Here is a 24,862-nt window from a genome sequence, read left to right as displayed (position 1 = left end):
AGGTGGTGTGAAAAAATACTTTTAATTATTTTAAAAGTTGAGTCTTAATTGAGGGGCTTAATGAAGGGAAGATATATGTAAAACATTCATTTTGTATTACCAATTTAAAGTCACCCTGTATAGTAGAGGGACTAATCGATAACAATTTTTTTCAGGCCTGGCTGCAGGCGTTCGGAATGTTCATTATGTTTCCGTACGGAATGACAGGTGGGATCGGGACGTCGCTCTACAAATGCATGGTGCTGTCTCGCTTACACATCATGTCAATCAGTACCTACATAAAATTCTGAGCGTGTGCGGCCAGGCTAATCCGTGACGTGCCAAAAGGAGACATAATATAGATAGGTGATACCAAAGGTGATACGAAGTTCACCGGGTCAGCTAGTTGTTATATAAAGAAGTTAGAGCGAGGAGAAGTTTTACATACAAAACTACAGCACAAATTACAATTTCTTGAATGTTCATGTCCATGTTATTGCAGAATGTCGTTTCAAAATGAGACCTAGTGTTAGTTATTAGGTAAGTAGGAAATTAGGGAAGCATACATCTGTAAATCCCGGAACAACTAGGTAGGTACGGAACCATTTTAACGCCTGCTTTAATTGATTAGCAATGCAATTTCAATGAGATATCGCTGCGAGAAAGGCATTTCGCGTATTATTTTAACGTCTGTTTTTTATTTGATTTAATGATAAAATGTTTCTGTATACCCTAAAACACCAGACAAAGAATGAAGGACTTTGGAGCAGGATATGTGGAACCAAAGGACTTTAAAACGCTACCCATGAGCTCCATCATCCGGCACATGGAGATGGTGGGAAAAGCTTTTGAGTAGTTGACGGATCTTTCCTATTAGGGGTTAATTGATTGCACAAAAGATCCCTAGGGGTCGAAGTGTATCCGCAAGGGTCCCCGAAAACGATAAGATAAGATAGCCTAAAGCACTACGAAGCCTGTTTTAGAGTAACAAATAGAAAACAGCACGTTCGACGAGACTTATATCGACCGGGATATGGACCGTGGTTACCTTTTGTATCGTTTTCGAGCTTCGGATAAGTCTAGTGAAACTGACCGTGAATCATTCAAAACTGTTAATACGTTTCAAAAATTAACATAGACCAGGTACTTATGTTGAAGTAAAAACCCCTTTATTGCACACAACACGCCGGGGTATCATTACCTAAACTACAGTCACACACCACTGCGGGAGGCGGTCGCTTTGAAGTGCCGGCGCGGAGGCCGACGCGAACAAATTTATGCGCAGTGTCAATACATTAGGCGGCGAGAGATGCGACGGCGGCGTGTTACTAACTTACTACCTATAGAGAGAGCGTGAGAGTTGAATTTTGGCGTTGGCCAGTGTTTCGTGACCTTTAAATTCTTATTTGCGTTGTTGATACAAACCTTCAATAATACTTACAAACTCAGGCGGTGGGCATTTTCGCGAGAAGAGATCCAATTAACTGTTTTTCTAAGGTAGGTAAATTTAATATTTTTCCTACTCAGAATAACGAACTCTTTAGATCTAGGAGAAAAAAAATGTTCTATAATTTTCAGAAATTTTACCAGTCAATACTTACTCTCCATTAGGCGGTTACAAGACGTAGGTACAAAGTGTTTGAAAAATGGTTACGGATTGGAAAAACAAAATTTGGGACGCTTTTTTTTCTTGTAGTAGGATCGAAAGAGCTCGTGATTATGAGTAGAAAAACACATTAAATTTTCCTATTTTCGAAAAAAAGTTGGTTGGGTCTCTTCTCGCGAAAATGCCCCGGTGCAGACAGTCCCCATGCCCCATGCCAATTAGTGTGCATGGAGGCAGAAGAGACGGCCTCTCATGTTGTGCTGGAATGCAGCGAAGTAGCTGCATACATGACAAAACATCTCGGATCTCCAAGCGATCTCCCCCAGGGTCCTACTTCAACATCAGTGTGATAGAATTCCTTGAGGAGTTGGGCTGGTTGGTTATGTGTGTTCTTTTTCTGTATTCTCTTTTCATTATGTGGCGCACAATAAATAATATATTATTATGATAAGTGCAGCTTCTAAAAGTTCCAAATGAAGACTACACCTAAGCTGTAGGCTTCGCGAACCCCGAAGCCTCCGCCATTTTGAAAATTTATTACAATAATTACTTGTATCTCCTTGGATATCACGGGCCTATAATCCCGGTTTTTTGATAGGCTTGCGTGGGGACACAGATCCAACACGTAGAGGCCCCTTGGAGAGCTTTTATGTCATGTAGAACGCCTGCTGGAACCCGTTCACAGGTGCAACAATAGACACCCATGAACCGGTCTCAGCAGGCATTGGGACTATTGTAGAAAAAGAGAACAGTATACTGGTCTATGGATTGAAGTTTAGGTGGACTATGAGACTGGGTTATTACAAAGACGTACGGACACCTTCCATAACAATGTTTACACAAGTTATCGAGGCAGGTGGTGACTTGCCGCGCACTAGATGGGCCCCTGAAACTGCCGTCGCGAAGACGACCAGGAGCAACATCGGTGTGAGCGGTTCAGGGGTGTCGAGAGGTGTGCGCCGCTTTCTACCCAGTGGCTGTTTCCAGCCACTGTGCCAACTCGCGTCTTATGCATGTTTCACTTCCACCCCTGGAGCATATAGCTCTAGCGACTCCTCTCTGGACGGCCAATGAAGGCAAGCCAGAGCTGAGAGTCCTGCGGGTCCACTCCGGCCGACGAAAACACGCCGGAGACGGAGACCCTGACCGACTCTCAGGAGTACTCGGGTCCGTGGGGTCGTTACTCCCCAACAGCTCGCCACAAGCTGCCCTGCGGGCAATAATATAATAATAATAATAATTATTATTAGAGAGTCCGGGGAAATCGTGATGTATGACTTCCCTAATACGTGTATCATCGTGTAAGCAGGTAGGTATTATACAAGTTCACCCGAGTATTCGACTCGACTATGCACGCTACCGATCGGAACGACGCGGATGATGCGATGATGTCAGCATTTAAATAGTAAGCGCGTGCGCCGACGCTATTAAGATAAAGTCACGTTGCGAGTATATATGTACAACCACACACCAGCACCACACCTGTGGTTCTATACTAGGTTTGGTTTGGCTACAACATAGACTAAACAAATACCGCGAAGATCCAGTCACTGCTTATAAGCGCGCGGTTGTTTTATGCGCTCAACGCAGCACACCCATTTTAAATCAGATGATCTAATAACCGTATATTGTTTTACGCGGCAAACGCAGTGGTACTTAAGCGCATTGTCATTTTCCTTAAAGCCCCAGTAGCCCAGTACACAGTGGCTAACGAGGGGCCATGCCAAGCCACTGCCATGGGCGAAGGTGTGAACACCCTACGTCACGATTCCCTATTAGAATTGTCATAAAAAACGACAACTTCCCGATTGGGCACCACGATAGACATCAACTGATGGCAGTCGTCCGCCAGTGCCCCCTGTACACAATGGCGATGGCTTGCTATGGACCTTCCTTGACCACTGTGTACTGGGGCCTTTACATTCCGTGATTGCATGCGTTCACATTGCGTCTATCGCATAAACCAACCGCGTGCTTATAAATTGATGTGCTGCTGTTCCTTACAACGCGTCGTGGCATAAAAATCTATAAAATGAGAGAATTTCTTGGAAGCCAAGCGTTGGATGAAAAGGGCTACACTTATTCAGAAAGTTGTGGATCTAACAATATGCACGAGTAGCTGATTCGCCAAGACATTATGGTTCTTTAGTTGAAACGCCATTGCTATTAAAATTAAACGGACATTTGTACAACTGGAAATAAGCTAAAATCTCATTGCGCTGCGTAGTATTCCCTCTAGTCTACATTCGGTGCCTATGCGCATCTAGATAGGTATATTATGCATAGGTACTTACCTCAGTACTTTAAAATCAAAGTGATGACTACCTACTCCACAATGAAATATTGTTAAGCTGACATTTACAGTCGTTTAATTTTTAGTGAGGTAAGGTAAAGCAAAAGGTGTGCGCTGTGTGCGGTGACATGGCAGTGACCAAATGAGGGTGACATCCATGGTATAATAATATACTCCGCCTGGTACTCTATTCTGAGATTCGCGTATGACCTAACTGACACGGGCCTACGTCATCATGCTGTTTACAGGTTCTCAAACTTTAAAATGTGGGAGAATTTTAACCAACGGTGAAAATTATTTTAACGGCATTAATTTTAAGTTATTCATGTAGAAACATAGTAAAATAAAACAAATCGAATGTATTAAATTAAACTTTATTTATCTATACAAGACAAACGTTTGAAAAACGAATTCACAGTTACACATTAATTACCAAGCTTACGACGTGAAAAGTTTGGAAAACACTGCGACTGCTGACACTGAGCGAGAAGGAAATAACAATTAACACGCGTTCGACAAGGATGACGGTCAGGGCATGAAGTTATCTAGATCCGAATTGTCAAATGTGACAGCGCTATCCTGTGTTGCCAGTAATGTAAACAGAATTACCCGAACGTCTGAAATTTCATTCGTGAATCGGAAGATATTGCTAACGAATAATTAAAAATGACGTGTTATTGTAAAATTTAAGATAAAATACATATAAATGAAAATTATAATATTATAAAGAAATATTTTAACTTATTAACCATAGGTATAATGTACCCATGTAACATGTTATGTTGAAATAAAGTGCCAATGTTATTGTGACGTAGGCCCGTGTCACTCTGGGAATAGAAGACCATGTTTTATTAGACCATGGTGACATCGACATGCATGCGTTAAACTTTTGTAGGTAGGTACTTACTTACATTATCCGCCATGCCCTCATGTGCTCGCTTGTGGAAGTAAGACGTACCATGTAGCCCACAGATCAGCTCAACTACATGATGGAGCATATATGCGACAACTTACGGTAGAAATCTTTACTTAAAGCATTTATAACTTAGAAAAACCTGTTATATTATACATCGAACACCTGAACCTTGTCACACCTATGTAAATTAAACCCAAACCCCGTGCCGATGCCGGTCGTGTGTCGCCACACGTACGCAATCCCACAATCCACATCATTATTAAAACCCAGCGAAAAATTGCAATAGGTAACATCGAACATACACCTATTAAAAATCCTCACACCTGAAATATTAGACGAAACCCCGTGCCGGTCGCGTGTCACCACGCGTACGTAACCTTGCATCATAATATTCATAATAAATTGCGATACTAAAATCGTCGCACCTGACATAGGTAGGTATGTAAATGAATTAAGTCTAAGTTCTTAATCTAAAATGCCCCAATAGATGACACCCTACTATCACCACTGACAGTGGCGAGCATTCGGACGTCTGTCGTCTACCTTATTTTAATATAACGTAGAAAAAAATCGAACACCTAACTCGTCACACCTATGCAAATTAGCCATTAGACGAAACCCCGTGCCGGGTCGCGTGTCGCCACGCGCGACGCGTGCCGCGCCGAACGCCATCGCCAGTCGCCAGTCGCCACGGGCGCCACGGCAGTCGCGCGCCGAACGCGCAGCGCATCGCACGCCCGTGATGACACAGTGAGTGACAGTGACAATGGTGACCGGTGTCGGGCAGCCGGCCGTGCCGGAGAAAAAAGCAGAGAATAGGAGGGTAAGTCGAGATTTTTTTTGAGTGACGTGAATTTTTCTTTTGTAATTTTATTTTTGCTGTGGAAAATTTTGAGTTTTTCAAGTGATCGGTTTTCAGTCGTGATTATACTTTTACAGCAGTGTTTTTCAACCTTTTCCATGCGTGACGAGTTGACGACCCCTGGGTATTATTCCAATTTTCGCGACGTCGCTAACTCTTCTTTTTTTATTTTTCAATCACTATTTGCCAGCCTCCGCGACACCCTTATAGGAGCGTACCCACAGTACCCACAGTTTAAAAACACTGATACACAGTATACTTCCTTGTAACTATCCTTAGTGTACTATGTACTAATATTACTTATCAAAAATCATATGAAAAGTTAATTCGGTACCTACGCTCTTTTGCACCACGCTATCTGGTAAAAACTAGAGGACCGATTTTCATTTATTTTCCAGTGTCGCTTGATTAGTACAAACGGTTTTAATGTTTTATAATTAGTATTTATTTGCTTATATTTAACCTCTTTAGGGCCACTTGCACCATTCACTAACCCGGGGTTAACCGGTTAAAACTGGAGTTATCATGGTTACCAGTACAATTTAACAGTTTAACCGGTTAACCCCGGGTTAGTGGGATGGTGCTTAGATAATTTTATGATGTTGGAAAGCTTTAAGAAAGGAACTGTCGGGATTATTAAAAATGTATAATAAAATTAATACATACACTTAATGCTAAACAAACTACAAAAAGACATCAACGCGTAAAAAACTAATTAAACACCAACGATTATTACTATTTTTTAATCTTATGTTATCTTTTTAACACATTTCATGTTACCGCCTAGTTATAAAAATATAAAAACAGCTACTGAAGGTGCGACGTCGTACAAGAGTCAAACAAGAGTGTTAGACTGTAGATAAGATTAGGAAACTACCTGCTTATCAGCAGTGGTAGTGAGCAGGTTAGTTTTTATGAAAAAACTCACATTGTTATAAAAGCTGGTTCAGTAAGTACTGTTCAGAGTTGGATTACCTACTGTCGCCATCAGATAAGCTGCTCATAAATATCTGAACATGCACTGAACTAGGGTTGCCAGATGATCGGGATTTGGCGGGATTCTCCCGATTTTTAGCATGTGTTCTCGATTCCCGACAAAGTGAAAATTGTCCCGAAAAACAGCTTCACGTTATAAAATTATAATTTCAAGTTCCGAACTGTCGTCAAGCGAACGAGCTGACGTAGTGCCAGTAATGTAAAATATCGTTGTTTTTAATATAATTACTTTAATTTTAATGTATTTTTTTTCCCAATTTAAGTCCCAAAATCCCGAAAAATTGATATTGTTTCCCGATAATAGCGCCTTTCGATCTGGCAACCGATCTGAACATGAGTGTTATTGAGATAATTTTATTTTTAATGGTGTTGTTTTAAAACTGTTTCTTTGTCTCAATGAAAATGTAACCACTTTGAAAGCAAAACCTTAGTTAGAAAAGTCTTCTGGGTAATTTTTGTGCCTATTTTGCGAGAAACCCTAACTACCCCAGCTCTTCCACGAAGCCTAGCAATGTTTTCAGGTTGCTAGCTGCCTCCTTAGTGTGCACGGAGTGTGTTTTGTGTTTTCCTCTTAAAACAGCTGTAAACAAAGTAAAACCTTTCATTTCATATTACCTACTAGCTTGAGGTTCCTATTATTGTGAAATTTTACTGCAAATCGAATTAAATTTTTTTTTATCAAAGATAAATCCAAGACTGCACATGGATTTCAAAACCATGAGTGCTATACTGGGGTTCTTATTGGAGTTCACGGTCCACTAGGATTCGTTTACCTATGTACTTGCTGTAGTTATCCGTGGCGGGGCAGTATTGTCCGCAGTCACACGTTGGACGCTTCCGTTACCTAAGGGACCGAGTCGGCTTTAATACCTCCTATCATGCCCCCAGACCTACTGCTCTGTGGGTCAATATTGGTATAGTCATTGGTAAATACTAGAAGCCTTAAGGCTTGATTCTTTTGTGTTAGCGTTTTCGCGGTGGCTTCGGGGATTAGAGGCCCTACGAGAACTTTGTACTTACTAAATATACATTTTCGTTATCTGCCTCTCCGTTGCATATTCGCGCTATTGATTGAGAGGCAAATAACGAAATTTCATTTTCCAATGTTCGCTTTCTGACTTTCCTCTTCCACTACGCCCAGTCTTTGGCAATTCCTTTTGTAAGACTGTTTGCACGCATGGCACCCTCCAAAGTCTAGCTAGCATTTGTTAACTTTTTCATCTACCAAGTTTAGGCATAAAACAAATGTAGACACCTAAGCGGACACTCACTGACAATTTTACCGCCTCACTAGGTATTGTCCACGCTAATTTTCCGCGCACGCGCGCAAACCAGCGCGTCACGCTGATCGTGCAAGCGTGTAAAAACACGCTGGTCGTGCGCATGGAAAAAGGCTCGTTAGCGTGGCGTTAGTGATGTGATTATTGACGAAGCGTTATCTTTTGGCACGACCCTGTAAACTGTTTTGTCAAGCTTTCGTGTACGAATAAAGGCAGGGACACATATCTTACGCACGCAACGCATGCAATGCATTATGACAATCTGTACGGGGCTAAGTGTGTGCCAAGTGTGTGCCTATGCCTAGCTTAATACGAGTACCTATAGGGAGCGCGGTGTAATACGGTCGCCTAGTGAATTATAAGGCTTTCTGTTTCCTCTTTGATCGCGAACGATAAATCTGATCTGCTTTTCGTGTGAGGCAGAAGGCGATGACGGTCTATTCAAGAACACGGGAAAATGTAATGTGAACATGACGTTAATTAAATGGTGTCCTTTTTAGGAGGAACAGGAGCTTGCAACCGTTGGCGCGATGATTAAACTCAAATCGTCAAATAAGAAAAGAGTAGGTAGGTATTATATTTTTCTATGCACTGCCGTTTTATCCGATTGTTATTTATAAATACCTACAGTCGGCGTCAAAGATATGTTTACACATGGTTTACACTATTGCACCTTACTCCTATCTAATTTAGGCGAAAAATATAAACATAGAGCTTACATAGAGCTTTAACATCGACTGTATAATACCTAATACATAGGTAACTCGGTTGTTTTTCTAGTCTGTGCGGAAAGAGACGAATCATAGAATGTTTCCTTATATTCCACGACTCTTCTCTTTCCGCAAAACACTATTTCTCATGGTAATTACTCGCCTAATTTAGCGAGCTTCAGTAAGTGCCTCGTGGCGTCGGCGCCCACTGCGTCGCCCGCCCACACAGGGCTGGAGCGGCGTCCGATCTTTACTGAATTACTTGATTTAACATTTCAAGAATCAAATCAACTTGAGATAAACTGAAATAGATGTTATATACGAAAGAAAAAGAGACCAAGGTCTCCAGTACCAGCGGGCTACGCGGCATGGATCGAATTTTGCCACCGTGGTCCAGGTGGCCGAACTGGCCAAGCGATCTATGGGCCAGATTTTCTCAACTTGAGATCTTAAAAGTTCGGATGTGGCTCGTCTGACTTTATAATTTAGCGGTGACTAAGGGACCGTTCATAAATTACGTCATTTTTTCCATACAACAAGACGGCTTTAACTCGATCGTGACATCAAGGTCTACGAGTGGCCACATAAGTGCCTCTTCGTTACCCTTTAATCCTTGTTGTTCCAATGTGCCCATTATAATTCGTCTGCCGTAGGCGTCTGGGCGTGTGCGGTGTTCTCACGACAATTAACTTGCGCCCACGCATGACTCACCATAGTCGGCTACTGCGCACCGACCTTAGATCTTAGACGCAATAGGTATACCACTGAGGCAGTTGGTGAGAAATTATGATTTACTAGTGACTGGTTGAATTGCTGGCGTGCAGCTTATTATAAAAATTGAAACTTAAGGTGACGTTTGAATTCAGACTGCATTACTGGTGCACCGCGACATTACTGCTGGAAATGTCGAATTTGATATAAAATTCTCGATTACTACAGATTTTTAATCATCGCTCTACACTATAAATGTCACCTCAAGTCTTATCTAAAATGACTAAGTCCTTATAATTACTAGGGAGGGCGTGGGATCGGTGGGAAGCTATTAAAGGCATCCATCATCGCGATAACATCACTAGACCGTGCGTGCGCCTACGCGCCGCCTACGGCCACGGAACGGAGGCGCTAGAACCATGTGTATTGATTTGATTAGGGCGATCTAGGTGGTGTAATCGTATTGTATGAAGCCGATAACGGAGTAATGTAGAGCTCGTTGTTAAACCTTCAAAGACACGACCAGACATACTTTTCATGGCAAAGATTGACAAAATGAAATATCGAGGTGTCTGTTAATCGATGTTACCATAACGTTATATAGATAATTTCCAATATCAGAGACATATAATATAGTTTAGAGGTAAGACATAAGGATTCTTTGAACTACTGGGCCGAACTGCTTTTTTATCAGTCAAAATCTACAATGTTTTGCAATACTCTACATTTCTTAGTATTTTGTGCCGTGCTCGAAGCTATATTTATATACCTTAAACTTATGCAGCGAGTTAAAACCTTGCTGCATTGCGCATCCGGTCTTCAGCCCTTCAAGCTTTATGGCAAAAGTTGGTCGTGAACTCTTCACACGGCGTGACTAAAATTCTAAAGCAGTCTCACTAATTCTTAATGCTATAAGCATTCGTACTACAGACAAGGACGTCGATAGCCACGTGTCGTATATACGCGCGTGCCGGAAGCCCGTCCGCTCCCACGCATCACTATCAAATACCAAAAGGCCTAATCACTATATAAACTATATGGAGATAAGACCTTTTGGATATCAAGTCAGACTTGGCACGCGACTCGCCAGCTAGCGCCAACACCTGCGAAACAAAAGAACATCAAATCGCTTTCAAGCTCACGGCAATTTTAACTCAATTCGATCGTGATAGGATTCAAATTTTATTGAATTTAACTGTCGACTAAATGCGTTCTAATTTTAAGCAGGCTGTAACGCAATGACGTGCTTGTGTAAATTCAGTTCTAATTTGTTTGGGATAAAGTCTTATTTTAGTTTAGCAAGAACCACGTTAGCGCCAGGTCACGCAAAGGTTGAGATAAACCGAGCATATCATAACATTACACTAGTGATGTTTGGGTTTTCCTCACATTCTAGAACATAAATAGTCGCTCACTTCCAGTGGCATAGCGTGAACTAGTCTAGCCGTGGGCGAAGTCGCATCTGCGAAGCCCTTTCCTATCAATGTGTATTCCCAAGATATTAAACAAGGTTGCCTTCCGCGAGGCCCCTTTAGGCGCGAGGCCGTGGGCGAGGATCCACTTCGCCCAAGCCTAGCTACGCCACTACTCACTTCTGGTCCAAAGAATGCCTCCTGCTATTTAGCTATTGAAATCACCTGCCGTTTGAGCTTCTGGTTTTCTCAACGGATTACAGTAGGAGACTGTCCAAAAATGGAGTGTGCAGGGTTTTAAGACGAAACAGGAGCTGAGTTTTAAATATTTTAGGTAAATATACCCGTCTCGCTAACGGAAGCGGCATTTAAAAGTAGTGCGATAAGGACAAGGCGAAAAATCCTGCGTAAAAATCTCAAAAATCGAGGTTTCGTACTCCTCTGTTTCCTCCTCCAAAACTTAACCAATCGTAACCAAATTTGGAAATCTAAATGATTATGAAATTATCTGTGTCGGACCGTTTTGCTTTTTTGGCTAATTGATATCAGTTTTGAATGCCACGCCTCTCATTGCGGCATAGTCAATTAGGTCATTTTGGCCATTTTTTAAGGGCTCTAGCGCCTTAAAAAACAAAAATATCAAAAAAAGCAAAACGGTCCGACACAGATATTGACAATATAAATCTGTGTTGAAAAAATCATTGCTCTAGCTTCAAAAACCACGGAGGAAAACGCGGAGTACGTTTGTATGGAGAAATGACCACTCCCGTTGGCTCTTAAGCCATGCGCTAAAGACACCCTTGTTGGTCTTGAAGTTGCAAGCGTCCATACTATCAATAGGCAACGTTAGCTATACATATTTGTCAAGCCGTACGTTTGTTCACCGCTTAAAAAATACTATATTATAGTGCGTCGTAAACCTTCTGATATACGGCGCTAGACAGTAAAACGTGTGCCAACTTTATGTGCCAACGTCTCAGACTGTTACCGCTCAGACTGAAACGTCACTAGATTTTATTTAGAGAATTCTGAGAAGCTTTGATATCAGATAGCTGTTGAATTGCTAGTATAAGGTGGCAATGATAGGTTTTTAATGATAAAAGCAGTTGATGTCTGCTTCTATTTCTAACCCTCAACCTTTGGGTGATTGTATTGCGAGGTACCCACCACTTACACCAACAAATCTTTTGTTTGCAAAACCGAAAACATTACACAATTAGTTTGCCGGTTTCATATCTTGACTCACTCCCACATATAGACACCTACTGCGATAAATAAACGACGACCGATAAATAGACGTTAAAATCAACGTGACGTTTACGTAACGCGACGGGGGATAGGTTAAGGTACTAAGACACATGTACATGTGTCATCTTCTATACCAGCGGTCGGCAACCTTTTAGCAGCCAAGGGCCACATAGTAGTTAACGAAGTTGACGCGGGCCGCACTTTGGTAATATTTGTTACTTTAGCAGATATTGTCGTTTGTCAATATTACGAGTAAGTACATACAAAATAACCAGGGAGGCTCGCGGGCCGCAACCGAGAGGTTCGCGGGCCGCATGCGGCCCGCGGGCCGCTTGTTGCCGACCGCTGTTCTATACCCTAACATTTCATTTCATCATCTAAGCCTTTTATCGGTTGTATCCTGTAATGATGACATTGCAAAGGCCAAGCGAAATTAGCTTGGTCGGACTCTATTTAAGTATCGACTGGCGCTTTCTATAAACGTTTGCCACTTTGCTAGTCTTCCAGCTCTGATACTGCACAAACTGTTATTGTTTAGACTAAGTACCATCAGAACACACTCATATTTCGCCGATTCACTCCCACACATAGATGCAGTAGGTGTACACCGCGATAAATAGACAGCCGATCAACGTGACGTTTACGTAACGCGGGAATAGATTACCGGCGCCGCACGCACGCACGTGACGAGCCCACATGTGACACATATTCTATGCACTACCACCGGTTTGCACTTTAACTGGATAATATAGTCGGAATCAAAAGAAACGGGAAAGCGCGGCAAAAGTAGGCTCATTTTCTAATAGTTTAATATAAGTTCCAGTATGTAGAATTTAATAAACCGTTGATATTCGTTTGCTCATATATCCCTAAGATACATGTTAAAGTTCATCGATCCGAGCACCCCAATAATCAATAATACTACCGGTAGGTAGAAAGGTAGAAATTCGGTAGAAGATAGGTACCTATTAAATTCAGCACAGTAAAGCTATTTTAAAAAACCGGACAAGTGCGAGTCGGACTCGCCCACCGAGGGTTCCGCACTTTTTAGTAATTGTTGTTATAGCGGCAACAGAAATACATCACCTGTGAAAATTTCAACTGTTTATTAGCTATCACGAAACATGAAATACAGCCTGGTGACAGCAAACAGACCGACAGACAGACAGACAGTGGAGTCTTGGTAATAGGGTCCCGTTTTTACCCTTTGGGTACGGAACCCTAAAAATGATAAAACTGTAACCCACGATATTTCATTTCTTTTAATATTTGATAAAAGTTATATGGCGCGTCGTTTAAAATTCAGTTGTAGGGCTGCACGAGTCTATGAAGTTTTAAGTTATATGGCGCGTCGTTTAAAATTCAGTTGAGACTTTCAGCGACCACAAGTCGGGAAACTCATTCGCGCCCGTAGTTACGTAGCGCCAGACACCGTCTATTTTACTCCGCCTTACATTCACACACCACTCCCGACTCGAATATCAGCCAGGGTCCAGTATAACATGACATTAAGAGTAAAACGAACCCAGCCGCCACGATACAATCGAAGGTACGCTCTCATTTTAAGGACATTTTGAAATAACATTAAATATTCTGTCTATCTGGTCCCAGTTTTCATTGCTAGAAATTATAATACATACTAGGAAATCGGAGAATGCATAAGAAATAAATAACTTGGACCAATCTAGCCTTGGGTGAAACCAAATCTGCGAGGCCCTTTTCAATGTGTTTTCCCAAGGCAATAACAAGGTTGGCTTTGCGAGGCCCCTATAAGTGCGAGGCCGTGGGTGACTTCGATTTTATGGGAACGGCTTTTTGAAGGCAGGTTCCTGAGATTCTTAAGCCTGATAACACCTATACGTAGTCATAGGTTAGACTTCTGGGGCCAAATTCGACATGTACAACTGTTATATTTCGCATCCACGTCAAATCAACAGTTGATTTTACTGCATGTTGATATTGTTGATTCTATAAAGTGTTGATTCGATCAACTGTGGTCACTGTGGATAATATCATTTGGTAGGTACAACCAAAACTCAACACTGAACTCGGGGTGGTTCGGTTTGGTTTGGTTGTCACCTAACTGTGAATTGCTAATGTCAAATATTGACATTGTACGTATTCGAGAACTTCTGATTTTTCCCACATCAACGGGAGAATAACACGATACGTCAAAAGTCGCTTGTCGAATACGGGTCCTGTCGGCGTATTATGGATGGCTTTATCCATCTTTATCCACGTGATATAATAACTGTCACTTTTTAACACAGTGGGATAGAAAGTGACGGACACCGTTTTATCACGCTGTCACGTAGACAAGAACGACCATCATATCCGTGCTGGTCATTTAGTGAAGTTGTGAACCTGTTAAGCAATGTGAACATTTGCACTGGCACGCGCCCAGTCTCTTTGCATACATAATGTTACTCATTAGCCAAGAACACGGGTGAAACGGGATATTGAATTTTCAATCTTATTGCAAGTGCTTTAGGTTATATTTTCAGTTTTTAATGCAGATGAGACTGTAGGCCTAGCAACAAGCTCTTATGAATCGTAATTAATCTTAATCTAATTATCAGAGCAATTTATTGATGTTAATATTATTCCATAATAAAATTGGATTATTATACATATCAAATTTAACACTAAAAATTTCACAAAAGGATCGTCAAACATTAAAACATTGTATAGAAAAATACTAGTCTAGAATTTCTAGAATGAAATCTAAATGTCAATAAAAAAAGCATAAGTAACAAAAGAAGTAGATAGTATTACATCGGAATATCCATTTCCTCATCAATTATCAAATATACCTAATAAATAAATAATCATTTCGAATAACAATTAATCCCACGTTGTAATATCATTCATGTAGTCTTGTGTGGTATAATAAGCTTTAGAAATAAGTTTACGCTTTACATAATTCTTAAATTTATTGATAGATAATTCAGTAATATGGTTTGGAAGTTTATTATAAAATCTTACACAATTACCCATGAATGATTTTTTAATTTTATGGAGCCGAGTGAAGGGCACTGCGAGCTTATGTTTATTTCTAGTATTAATATTATATAAACTCCCGGAGTGCAACCCGTTTTTTTTATTGTTCTTAAGTATGTCTATGTCGTGGCCACATGATAATTTCATGATGTGGCAATCATTTCATTGAAACGATCGGTTGGCATTGAAGTTGTCATGAAGTGATCATTCTAAAATGGCATTTAATGTATGATCAATATCTATGATCAGGCTACGACATGTATATCACATTTCACCCTTTACCCTTCACATTTCACCTTTTACCCTTTTTTTAAACCAAACCATGGTCTAGACATTTCTACGAAATCTTCCAACTCGCATGAATGAGTCTCGTGGTGCATTGAAACGTTCATGCATTATTCAGCTACTGTTATATTCTCGGTGAATCACAACACGTGCGGCATATATCGATTATGGCTGCAGGCTGCACTACATGCATGCCGATAAGCGTGTAAGGAAAATTTAACGATATAGGTATACGTGTGTGGACGCGCAGGATGTCAATACGAGACGGTTTGTTTATAATACGTATGGTTTATAATCCGTACTTATACCTACTCGTATATGTCTACTTCTTCCTTGCGTTATCCCGGCTTTTTGCCACGGCTCCTGGGAGCCTGGGGTCTGCTTGGAAACGAATCCCGAGAATTGGAGTAGGCACTAGTCTTTACGAAAGCGACTGCCATCTGACCTTCTAACCCAGAGGGGAAATTAGGCCTTGTTGGGATTAGTCCGGTTTCCTCACGATGTTTTCCTTCACCGAAAAGCGACTGGCAAATATCAAATTTCGTAAGTTCCGAAAAATTCATTGGTACAAGCCTGGGTTTGAACCCACAACCTCCGGATCGAAAGTCATACTCGTATATGTATAGGTTATTTTTTTAAAATTAGCTATCTTTTGTGCCGATGCCGCGAATAGAGGCTAGTGTATTACATCCGACCATCCATAAACGGATGAACTCCCGCTGTGTTCCTTTCCATATAAAACACCCGTTTTACCTTAAGGGTCATTTCAGCTTGGTCGGTCCAGCTGTCGTCTAGGAAAACTAGCGCAATATTTGAAAATCAAATGCTGTGCGTCAGAGGGAAATGGGCTTAGCGACACGCTGCGCCTCGCCGCGTGCCACCTAGAGAAGCGTACACTGCACACTACTTCATGGTATAATATAACTTCTATAGCCAACATAATATATAATTTTCTATAAAGAAACCTACAAGAGTAAAATGGTGCTACTTTGTTCCACATTTAGAAAATTTTGAATATTTTTGAATTTAAATACCTATTCAGAAGAATTGATATTTAGCAGAACATTTTATCTAAAGAACATATTATTTTTATCGGTAAATCGATGTCATGAAATATTGTTTTATGTATCTGAAGATTCTGAAGGAATGAATAAGGAGCAAAATATACCCATTGTTTGGGGTATTTTTGCTTAGTAGTTGACTTACGTCTCTTAGGGGCGCAAAGTTACCCCATTGTGTTCCAAATTAATAGGCCCCGCTAAAAAAGAAAGATTTTTTTATGTTTATGACTAACGTCGCATATATACAAAAACAACATAGTTGTTCTCCTATCATAGTTCATAGTTATTTACCTGAACCGTGCCCATAATGGTTTATACCTACTCGTAATTGTCGTGATGATTTAAATTAACTGGTTTGTTCATGGTATAATAATATACTCCGCCTGGTACTCCATTCCCGTCTTTTCTAGGTCACCTAACTGACACGGGCCTACGTCATCATGCGACAGCGCTATATGATAATATGCGATAGCGCTATATATAGCGGCCATGTTGTTGTGACGTAGGCCCGTGTCACTCTGGGAATGGAAGACCATGTTTTATTAGACTATGGGTTTGTTGTTTGCCATATTTGTTATATATTATGAGTCTTTAGCCTACCTTTATTTATTTACAATGGCTTTCCTTTTATTATTGTTGCTTTAGCTCTATTTTGCATTTCATTGTTCTTCCTGTTTCTTGTTATCTGCTAGTTGTGTCAACGTTACAGATGTCGTGCATAATTGTTTTCCATCGTATTTACTTGAAAACGTTCGTCTTTATCATGCTACTTCAGTCGACCTCAGTACTTTTTGTACCGAGACTGACTGAAATAGCAAGATACGTTCGTACGTTTCCGTGAAAATATGATGGAAAATAATTATCCAGTACATCTGTACAGAACCTTGCGAACCTAGCGTGGTCGCTAAAAAGGTGACGTTCGGGTGTCAAAGGCTGATCGTACACACAAAGGGACGTCAAGTTGTGTCAACCCTAATGATTGCTCGAAGCAATGCTGAGCCGAACTGATCCGAGAATACTCGATAGGATCTGTTTGGCAGTTAAAAAATGCCTTCGATAATCGTATGTCCCTTTCCGTAATTTGTAAAAATTAAATCTAGTAGGGGTTTGTCAAGTTTAATGAGAATAACATGTTATACGCAGACTAAGTCGCAGATAGAAACTACAGCTACCTACATATAAACCCGACATGTTTATGGCGTAGGCGGTGCGCGCTGCCCTTAAGTGGACGGACATGGCGCGGGTGTGACGCCAATCGCCATAATTAAACGCTTTCATGATGCCGCTGAGTGCTTTCCTAATGGTGCGATTACAGTTTTACTGCGACGGTGGCTAATAAGCGCAAGGTCCACCCATTAGTAAGCGGCCAATGCAGAATGCAATTCTAGTGGTATTACAATGCTATGACGAACCTTCAAATATTCAGGATTCACTGAGTTGACGGGTTAAAGGTCGCAGAGGTGCAAGAGCTGCTAAGCTTATTCTGCACAGACATTGCAGTGTCAGAGTGTAGAGACTTCTACCCACCATAAATATCAAACTCCTATGAAGTGCCACCCTACACTCTAGAGTCTTTCAAGCGTCGGCGCCTAGTCAGCGCTATGAAAAATGAAATGATGTCGCTGTGCGTAGTTGCCAGTGTGCCAACGTTGTGTCGAGCAGCAGCCATAGAGTTGATTAGACGCCGCGACGCTCGGGAGACGCTAGTGTGTGGTGGCTCTAAAGCCACACTTTGTCACTTCAGAATCTGTGCAGATGCAGAGATCTACGAAATCTGATCACTTTTTAGTTTAGACAGGGGGGTGTCACTACGCAGTTTAGGTACATTTGGCCGGCGGGCCGCCCGGGGCGGGAGGCGTATGGCAGTGGGCTGCCGCTCGACCGCACGATAGTCGTGTCACGTGGCGGCGCTCGCGCAAAGAAGATTCACGGTTCGTGCGCAGTTAGGGCGATTGTGCACATTCATGGTCCGGTATGGCATGAAAAAAACGGATGATTGGCTTGTGCACTTGTCCGTCTTTTTACTCGCAGGTGCAGCGTAGTAGCAAGAAACACACACCCCCCCTAGCCAGCCCCCGCCCGGCCAAGTCATGAATAATTACTAATTCCAGACGCAGTGCACAAGCATAGGTAAACACGTTTTTCATAGCTGTCATCTCGGACCGGAAAAAAACTGTCCGGAATGGCGAAAAGTAAAATGACGGACGGTAAAATTACGTCTAGTGCACAAGCTACTATATACATTTAATGGCGTGCCATAATAAAAAATAATAATAATAAAAAAGCTTTATTTCTACCACACATACTTCAAACAAAATAGATATATAACAGTAAAGTAAAAGATAACTTAGAAATTAACTTAAAAGATATGTGGGCCCCTTTCGGGTAAAAGCCTCCCCCAAGGAATTCCACTCCTCTCTATTTTGGGCTGTCTCTAGCCATTTTGGACCCGCCGTTTCTACTAGCTCGTCTGACCATCTGCCACGTGGTCGGCCTTTGCCTCTTGAGCCCTGCGGCCCAGACCACTTTACTGTTCGTATGGTCCATCTGTCGTCTCTATATCTGGCAACGTGTCCTGCCCATTTCCACTTTCTCTGGAGTGAGAATGTTAAAGCGTCTGTAATTTTTGTTTTTCTTCTAATATCATCATTCCTCACTCTGTCCTTTAATTTTATGCTTAGTAGGCTTCTCTCCATTCGCCTCTGCGTAGTTTGTATTTTTTGTTTGGTTGTGTAATCGAACGTCCAAGTTTGGCAACCATAGGTGAGGCATGGTAGTATTTCCGAATCCATCACTATTTTTTTGGTAGGCAGAGGGAGTTGCGATTTAAAAATTTCTTTATTTGCCCAGTATTTCTTCCAGCTGATTGCTATTCTTCGGTCGACCTCCGTAGAGTTTCTATCTTTGCTGAAAGAGATTTGTTTTCCCAGATATACGTAGCTCTCGACGAACTCAAGAGGTATATTATTTACTAAAATTGGTACAGTGTGTGAATTCGTCATAACTTTCGTTTTTTCAAGGTTCATTTCTAGTCCAATTTTTATACTGGCTTCATTAAGGTCGTTTATCATGGTGCTTAATTGTAAAGGGCTTTCTGCAAACAGTATAATGTCATCAGCGAACCTTAAGTTACTTAAAACTTTTCCCTTTATATTGATGCCTCGTTTTGACCATGGTAAGTTCGCCATTATATGTTGTAGCACGGCTAGCATATCGGACCGTAAAAACTCGGACTGCCGGACAGTAAAATTCATTGTAGTGCACAATCGCCCTTATAAGTTTAAATTTTATTGCAGGCGGCGAGTATAGGTATAATTTTATACCTAAATCTCTCTTTTGTGAAGGAGTGAATTTTCTGTACGGTAGTAACTATTAGTTATTCTGTGGTTTAGAGTAAAAGCTTGTTAGTCTTGGCAACGTAATGTTTTTGGTGCTATTTATTTTTCGTCGAAACTCCACGCGTCGCAGACAAATTAAAGTACCGTTCCGGGTTGGCGCTGCCCAGCTGCTTGCTCTGCCAAATCGTAAAAGACCGTTTCATTTTGACTGTCCAGGAAACTACCGAAATATCGCGCAGTGGCTATCTGAGGGACTATCGCGAACCACGCTCGACGTGTTGCCTCTCTGTCGCATTTGTAAATTCGTATGTAAGTGTGACAGGGAGGCAACACGTCGAACATGGTTCGCGGTAGGCCGGCTGACACGCGTTGAAGTCGTATGGCTATGGGCTGCTGGGCAATATGTATATGTCAAAAAGATTTTAGGTGTTCGTAAAGACTGCAAAAGAAAGAGGATGCAAGACCCTTGCCTGTATTAATAGTAACTTATTATTAATAAGGAATCGGTGCAAAATTAGTAAGTAATACTGCGGCTGTATCGGCAAGCCAAGGAAAAGGTCTAGGTTAGGAATAATGTAGGTATTAATGATTTAGGAAAGGAAATAAATATTAAGGTAAATCAATTTACGAGATCTAAAGGATGGTAACACTAGGACGTAATGTAAGCTGATGTTTCAGTTGACATTTAGAGAGACTCCCCACAATTGCGTCACCCGAGCGTCAGCGTCTAGTAACTCTATGGCTGTTGGCTGCTGCTTGAGGCAACGTTGGCGCAACCGCGCAGCGACGCCATTTTCCATAGCGCTTATTAGACGACGACGCTCAGAAGACGCTAGATCTCTCATAACTGCATACATTATAAAGCAATTTCTGTATAATGTTAGACCAAGAAAAGTCTGCAGCGATATTGATAGCCCACGCAGTGCAAGTGTTATTTATACGTCATAAATTCGACGAAAACGAAGTTTGACGTTTAATATAACACTTACACTGCGTGGGCTACCAAAATCGCTGCAGACTTTTCTTGGTCTAACTCTAGCACATTCAGGGCCAAGAACCCGACTGTCGGGTACACTGTTCGTAGCGACTACGCCCTCCATATGGCGAAACCGTGGGTACGCGCTACGAGCGTAACCCGTAGCACTTAGTGGCAATGAATGTGCTAGACACGCAGTGACCTTCAGCCCATGCTGCAATCGTATCTGTACGTTACGTCCGGTTACCATCAGTTTGTCACTGACATAAACGCCGTCGAGAACGTAATTTACTTTCTATACATCCCGTTTGCACTAATATGCGAGTGCGAGCGAGATGTATAGAAAGTAAATTACGTTCTCGACGGCGTTTATGTCAGTGACAAACTGATGGTAACCGTACTGTTGTGTGCCTTTACTGTTGCTAGTTCTGGCGTATAATGTCATGGCACGATCGTTAATTAGAATTAACACTGTGGCGCCAGCCTGCCGCTGTATTTAAATATATCCTACACAGTGAGCTGACTCTTCGTAACCTTTATTGTACATACAATAAGGTCTACTAAAGATCAGAGGAGTGTAGGTGTTATTATAATGCTCTCATTGTTTTTGACGTAGACTAAAACGTCTCTCAGTCATGCAGTTACACTTTCCCGTCGCGACTAATATAATATGACATAAAATGTGCATAAATTTGAGGTAATCGTCCGTAATTATAATAATTATACCTACCAATAATTCACAAATTATTATAAATGAAGGGGTCAGTTACCCAGATTATCCAGAATACCAGAAACCAGATAGGTGGGTCAAACACAAAAGTGTGTTCGCGTCTTTCCTGTAGACATACCCAAAAGTTAAGGGCTACAAAGGTTAATTTTCCTATTTAACCCTTATCCACATGAAAATGTAGGTACTCCTTTTATTTGGATAAGTATGATAAAATCATTACCTACATGTCCACAAGCTGTTAACTATTGCCCACAGGAGAGAAAACCGTACAGTTCGGACGAACACACAAGTTTTCTGTGACACACAAGCATTGCGACCTACAGAGGAGAATAACCGGACATATGAAAGCATATTTGCTCAAGCAGAAACGAACATCTTCGCTAACGCTCGGTCAAAAAATGATTCTTACGTGATGTTACTCCGACTACAAATACCGTCACCTCAATTCGATTATCGATAAGTACAGTCAACAATACTATTCAATTAGCACCTTTGTATACAAACTTCTGTGCAGAGGGGTACCTTTTCTCTGCAGCTGACTGTACTAGAGATACCGTGTTCTATGATAATACAGCGTGTCGCGTGCGTCCCAAGCTCCCAAGGTAAAGGTCATCGTGATTGGAGACGGTGAGCAAATCGGTTTGTATAATGATCCTATTATCGATCTAAATATCTGTGTTGTGTGTCACGTGCACTTTTACTCCTTCGCCGTGCCATTCGTGGCCGAAAGGTGTGTTGATAGTCGTGCGAGTAGGTAGTATCAGTATACTACCTACTCGCACGACTAGAGATACAGATACCGTGATCTATGATAGCAGAGCGCGCGTGCGTCCCAAGGTGAAGGCCGTCATGATTGAAGCCGGTGACGCGGCGAGCGTCACGCGCGCCGCACCACGTGACGCACGATTAGGTCGATTAGGGACGCCACGCGCCGGCGCGTTCGGCGAACATGGCAAATCCGTTGCTATAATAATCCTAACGATCAATGTGTTACGTGCACTTTTCCTCGTTCGTACCGCGCATGTCGCTGCCGCTGCTGGAAACCATTGCGAACGCGGATTTCTGGCCGTAACCAAACTTTAGGCCTTACTACTGTACAGTAGTAAGTACCTACATAGGTACCTGCAATAACGTCTATACTTAGCTAAATGTATTGAGTTACATTTACAAGTATAATTGAAACATGTACTTATACATATTTGCCTCTACGATTATGCATAATCGTTAAACATTTCCACATTCTCTAGCTGGCGTTTTGAGTCAAAACATTTGACATTTAGTCTTGGTGCATTTTGTTCCGCTTATGCTCTGAAGTCTGAACTGAACATACTTACATTCTGTAGGTACCTATACGGAGTATATGCGTTTCTTTACTGCGTTTTACTCCGTAACATGAGATTAATGTCTGTTTTTGTCGTACGCCGTACTTGGTCCGGCAATAATGTTCGCGTGGGACGTATATATGTATAACGATAACGACGGTTATTTAGAACTCAATCACATTGTCCAATGTCCATAACTCTTGTTATTGTGATTGAAACCTCACTTACGTTAAGGGTTTTGGGATTTTTGAGATACATATTTAGCATACAACTGATATTTAGATTTCAATTTTGTGTTGCCAAATTTTCACTACCTAACCTACCACTGCGTCACCATACCATAGACATGCTTCAGGCTAATAGTAAAAAAATCGTAAACTCTTATATTTTAAACTAATTGAATTATTATGATTTAATCAACGGTGTGAACGATTAGACGCTTTTGAATAATAGATTAACCATTAACCCGCCTCCTTCCCCTTCCCCTTTCCTCCCTTCCTTCCTTCCTTCCTTCCTTCCTTCGCCTTTGTACTTCCATTACTGTAATTTATTTTTGTAAACCTGTGTTGTGTACAATAAAGTGATTACTACTACTACTACTACCCTTAAATGCATGATTTTATCTTTTTGCCGAAATGAATATAATATATGTAGCATATAATTCTGCTGTGGTTCTAGGAAAAATACAAAAAAATAACACATTGATTTTCACTGCGAAATCAGTGTTAGAAGTTGCATAGGCTAAATCACATATATGTAAATATATAATTATTAGTAAGGGGTAGGTATAGGAAAAATCTTACTGCCATCAGAAAGGTACACTATTTGTGATATTCCTATGATAAAGCTTTTAAATATAAAATAATTACAAACCCCGAAAAATCTGCCCTAAATCACACACTAAAAATCATCAACTTCCGGTTTTTCCAAGTTTTCTCACATTTCGTCTTAAAACAAATGCAATTTTTATAAATTAAAATACTGCGTAAATTTAAGTACAAATTCGGAAAATGGATTAGTTTAACTATTGAAATAATATACAGGAACAAATAAATACATCCTACACTATGCATTTAAGGGTTAAAGTGCCAGTTAAAGTACCTATATTTTAATAATAATATGTATTTTTAGTTCTAACTAGTCTCAACGAACTGAAGGCGCTCATATTGGATGCCATGAAAAAAGACGTAAGTAAATCGTTGGTTAATGACTTCGCCTTAAGTTCCATTTGGTAACACTTGCTTACTGAGAAAATTCCTATTTGGTGACCAGTTACCAACACCACAGTACAAGAACAGTAGTGAATCTTCATAGAAATGTGGCGCTGCCGGCTTGAATGTGTGCGTGCGCGCCGGGCGCCGTGTACGCACGCGCTGCCACGCACACATTAGCATAATATATGGGGGAATACGGTGGCGGCTGTGTGGGCCGTACCGCGACTGTGATCGCGCGCATTCGAGTACGCTGCACGCCTGCTCGCATTTGCCTGCTCTTAACGGCCTTAATTTTTTGATCATGACTTCGAACAGAGGAAAAAAATATTGTAGTGTCTTTGGGTGTCACAATAACGACTCCTCAAACCCGGACTTGTCATTCTTCACAATACATTAATTACAGGAATTATGGTACAGATCGAAATTACTCATAGTCCCACCCGATGACTTCGTCGTGAATATAGGAAGGATGTAGAAGGTGTTTCGCAAAGCGTTTGAAAAGGACCACATCAACATTAAAATCGGCACGTCAATTTAGGAACAATTAAAAGATAGAATTTACGATGCCCTGCCCATGCTTCCCTAAAACCTTTGTACTAATGTTATACGTAAGGATGAGAATTTACTTTAACCGCTAACAGTAAAGCGTTCCGAACATGCAGAAACCGGAGGAACTTTTTTTCTGTATTGAATTTATAATTTTTTTAATAAATGCCATTTCCTAATGTAAATATTTAAAAAGCGTTTTATTTATACGTCATTTATGAATTGTTAGAACATTACATTATATTATATACATAGAAACCTAGTGTTACTCATAATACGCAAATAATATTTAACTAAAAATAAAAGTGACAACCCTAAGCGCCAACGCAAGAGTAGGTAAATAACTTGCTGAGCGGCCTTAGATTCACTACTGTTCT

The 24,862-nt window shown here is 41.1% G+C and overlaps 1 protein-coding gene across 1 annotated transcript in view; it reads left to right on the top strand.

Annotated features, from left to right (window-relative positions):
• The first annotated feature begins 5,485 nt into the window (after window positions 1-5,485).
• The window catches only part of LOC134796404 (protein hairy), a 29,264-nt gene continuing 9,887 nt past the window's right edge, over window positions 5,486-24,862 (top strand). The window contains exon 1 of the mRNA XM_063768604.1: window positions 5,486-5,617. Coding sequence (XP_063624674.1) covers window positions 5,561-5,617 — 57 coding nt within the window. The 5' untranslated portion in view covers window positions 5,486-5,560. The remainder of the gene's footprint in view (window positions 5,618-24,862) is intronic.

This window comes from Cydia splendana, chromosome 13, assembly GCF_910591565.1.
Source record: "Cydia splendana chromosome 13, ilCydSple1.2, whole genome shotgun sequence".
NCBI classification, from domain to species: Eukaryota; Metazoa; Arthropoda; class Insecta; order Lepidoptera; family Tortricidae; genus Cydia; species Cydia splendana.
The sequence above is the reverse complement of the archived record's forward strand: the minus strand, read 5'-3'. Positions and strand labels throughout refer to the sequence as shown.